General features: G+C 35.8%; 1 protein-coding gene across 1 annotated transcript; it reads left to right on the top strand.

Moving 5' to 3' along the window:
* Positions 1–1,627: 1,627 nt before the first annotated feature.
* LOC110920739 (hydroquinone glucosyltransferase) lies at positions 1,628–3,327 on the top strand. The gene has a single exon (XM_022164936.2). The coding sequence runs from the start codon at positions 1,709–1,711 to the stop codon at positions 3,116–3,118; it is 1,410 nt and encodes a 469-aa protein (XP_022020628.1). The 5' UTR covers positions 1,628–1,708; the 3' UTR covers positions 3,119–3,327.
* The last annotated feature ends 535 nt before the right edge of the window (positions 3,328–3,862 follow it).

Below are 3,862 nucleotides of genomic sequence, written 5' to 3'. Positions count from 1 at the left end.
ACAAGGAACAAAAGACTATAAATTGACACACAGAAGAACTGACAACTTGGAAGTAGTAGGCTATTCCGATTCTGACTTTGCTAAATGCAAAAATGATTAGAAATCGACTTCGGGGTACATCTTTATGCTTGCAGACGGACCAATTTCATGGAAGAGTAAACAACAGTTAACAACAACATCAACGATGATGGCAGAATATGTTGCAGTGTACAATGCAACATGCCATCGGATGTTGTTAAGAAAACTCATCACTGGACTCAAAGTTGTTTACTCCATACCACGACCATTGAAGATTTACTGTGACAACTTAGTTTATGTTAGTTTCTCGAACAGTAACAGTTCAAGTGGAGCTGGTTTATACCTCGATACAAAGTTTTTGTTCATTCGAGAACGAGTAGAGGAAAATAATCTTTGTATCGAGTACATAAGCACTAAAGATATGCTAGCGGATCCGATGACTAAAGATCTACCACCCAGAACTTTCCAAGATCTTGTAATGAGAATGAGTTTTAGTAAAGACCTTGTATGAAAGCATACATTGTATATGAACGATTATTATTTCCTTGAATGTTTTATTTTGTCTATACTAATGTTTGTGCGCACCTTATGATTTATAGACAAAACTTATGTAAGGTAATTACTTACCCTAAGGATTATATTTCAGACATGTTGGTTTTTTGATTAAGTGTTTTATATTGAGACTTTAGTAATGACTGTTGGTGGTCTTGAATTGAGTTCAATTCGAATATTTGTAACTCTCTGCTATAGTTTTAACATGAAACTAGATGAGTGTTTTAAACTTGGCCAAAATTACTTAATACTCATCATAAATGATCACTCGGACAAGTGGAAGAATGTAAGAAATAACCCATAACGTGGCCTATGGATCATTTGAGTTATGTTTACCAACATGACATAACGGGTCCCTAACATTTATTTGATGGAAGTAATTGTGAATATTTATAAATTAAGGGACCATTATGATTTCCCTTAGATGCCTTTATAGAGAATGCCAGGAGTTTGAGTAACTTATAAAATGGATGGTCATCTTATTCATTCATTTTAGAGAATAATAAAACTCCTAAAAATACCAATCAAGTTTTCTCCCTTAGTCTCCATCAATCAAAGGCATCATAACGGAATCATGGCTTCATCATCATCTTCAGCTAAGATAAGGATTCTCCCAAGTAAGTGCCTATAATTTTACGCACAAGTTTATATGTTGTCTTGATAAACATGATTAACGTTCTATGTTTTGGCTACATGTCTAATGATATAATCAACATAACTGACAAAGCAAATTAATCAGGTTGGATGGGTCGGCTAAACCAACCGATTTTAGGCTTTGTTGATTTAACGTTTTGGTTTTTACAGTTTGAACCTATTTTCATCATTAGTTTGTATTTTCTAATTTTTAAAAATGATAAAGATATACATATAGTTTTTGTTACAATACATATGCGTAACTATATATATTCCTAAAACGTACATGTATGTAAATAATAAAAAGGTTAAACATTTAGTTCTGTTCACGTGACTAGTTCCAAGTTTTAAACCGAGCACTTGCTTCGCTTTTAACTGTTTGGTCGATTTCAACTTTTTAAAAAATCTGCTTATTTAAACACCTTTCGTTCATCCATTCATTCATCATCCACTTCTTCACACACCAAAACACACACACACACACTATTCTTTCGCTCCAATTTCAATGGAGAAACCAGCACATATCGCCATTGTACCCAGCCCAGGGATGGGCCACCTCATCCCATTGGTTGAATTCGCCAAAAAACTTACATCCCAACACAATCTTTCTGCAACTTTCATCATCCCAAACGAAGGCCCATTATCCAAATCACAGAGTGAGTTTCTTGATTCACTACCAAATGCCATCAACTACACCCTCCTCCCACCTGTAAACTTTGATGATTTGCCTCAAGATGCCAAGATTGAGACCCGAATAAGTCTCATGGTGACCCGATCCGTTACTGCTCTCCATGCAACCATTAGTTCCATGATGGCAGACAAAAACATTGTTGCTTTGTTTGTTGATCTGTTTGGAACAGATGCTTTCGATGTCGCGATTGAATTCGGTGTTCCACGTTATCTTTTTTTCCCAGCATCCGCCATGATTTTGTCTTTGTGTCTTCATCTTCCAAAGCTTGATCAAATGGTGTCATGCGAGTATAGGGACGTGCCCGACCCGATTCAGATACCGGGTTGTATACCGATTCATGGTAAGGACCTGCTTGACCCGCTTCAGGACCGAAGTAATGATGCATATAAAAGGGTTTTGCATAATGCAAAGAGGTATCTCATGGCTGATGGCATAGTGGTAAATAGCTTCAAGGGGTTAGAGAGTGGAGCGATTGAAGCTTTACAACTAGAGGAACCTGGTAAGCCGCCCATTTACCCGGTTGGACCATTGATACAGTCCGGGTCCGTTGAGTCAAATAAGGGTGTAAACGAGTCAAGCTGTTTAAAATGGTTAGATGGTCAGCCATGTGGGTCTGTATTGTACATATGTTTTGGGAGTGGTGGGACCCTTTCTTCTGAGCAAGTCACTGAGTTAGCCATGGGTTTGGAGTTGAGTGAGCAAAGATTCATATGGGTGGTTAGAACCCCAAATGATATAGCGGATGCTACCTTCTTCAATAGTCATGGCCATGAGGGCAGTTTTGACTTTTTACCAAAAACGTTTCTAGAAAAAACTAAAAATCATGGGTTGGTGGTGCCTAACTGGGCACCACAAGCCCAAATATTGAGTCATCGCTCAACAGGAGGGTTTGTAACTCATTGTGGTTGGAATTCGGTTCTTGAAACTATAGTTCAAGGGGTACCGATGATTGTTTGGCCACTATATGCAGAACAAAAGATGAATGCTTTAATGTTGGCCGAGGGTCTGAAAGTTGCTATGAGAGCTAAGTTGAATGAAAATGGAATTGTGGATCGTTTAGAGATTGTTCGGGTTTTCAAGGGTTTATTGGAAGGTGACGAAGGGGAAGCAATCCGAATTCGGACTCAAGAGCTTAAAGAAGCGGCTCTAAGCGCGCTTAGCAATGACGGTTATTCGACAAAAACACTAGATCAACTAGCTTTCAAGTTAAAAAACAAAATTTAGTGGTTTTCATGTGATAATAGGTAATGTGGCAACCTTGTTTGAATCAGTATTATTATGATTCTATCTTCTTTTTTAGCAACTGGCTTTCATGATTTTCATATGATTATAGGTACTCTACTTTTTTTTAAAGTTACAGGTACTCTTTACTCGATATGTGATGGTTGAGTACTCAAGAAAATATTAAATATGTTTTTTGTTTGAGCCTCTTATCTCATTGTATCCTGGATTTTTATATGAAGGTTATTTATAAATAACTAATTAAAAATTATTTTCATAACACACAAAATTTTAAAATGAGGCAACCTTGTTTGAACCAGTAAGTAATTTGTGAGATCCGAGTTATTTATGTATATTTAGAGGCAAAGTAATTTACTTCTATGCTTGTTTATGCCTAGAGTATATGTAGTAAGGAAGTTGGGACATGGACACATATACATTAAATATACCATGTGATATTGAAAATATCTAATTTGGATTAAGCTATGAGGTGTGCTCCCTCTTTCCTCCATCTTTCCCATCCTTCACGTCACTCTTTCCTTCCACATCCAAAGTGTGCTTCCCTTTCACCTTTCATTTTCTTATATTTATTATTTAATTCGTTTTATTATAAATAATATTTATTTATTTATTTATTTATTTGATTTGTGAATATAAAATAAGTAAGAAAAGTTGTTAAGAAAATTAAATATTTCATACAATTTAAGAAAGTTACAAGTTAAAAAAACATAAATTTTAATGTAAGAA

Source organism: Helianthus annuus, chromosome 17 (assembly GCF_002127325.2).
Source record: "Helianthus annuus cultivar XRQ/B chromosome 17, HanXRQr2.0-SUNRISE, whole genome shotgun sequence".
NCBI lineage: Eukaryota > Viridiplantae > Streptophyta > Magnoliopsida > Asterales > Asteraceae > Helianthus > Helianthus annuus.
This window is presented reverse-complemented; position numbering and strand designations above follow the sequence as displayed.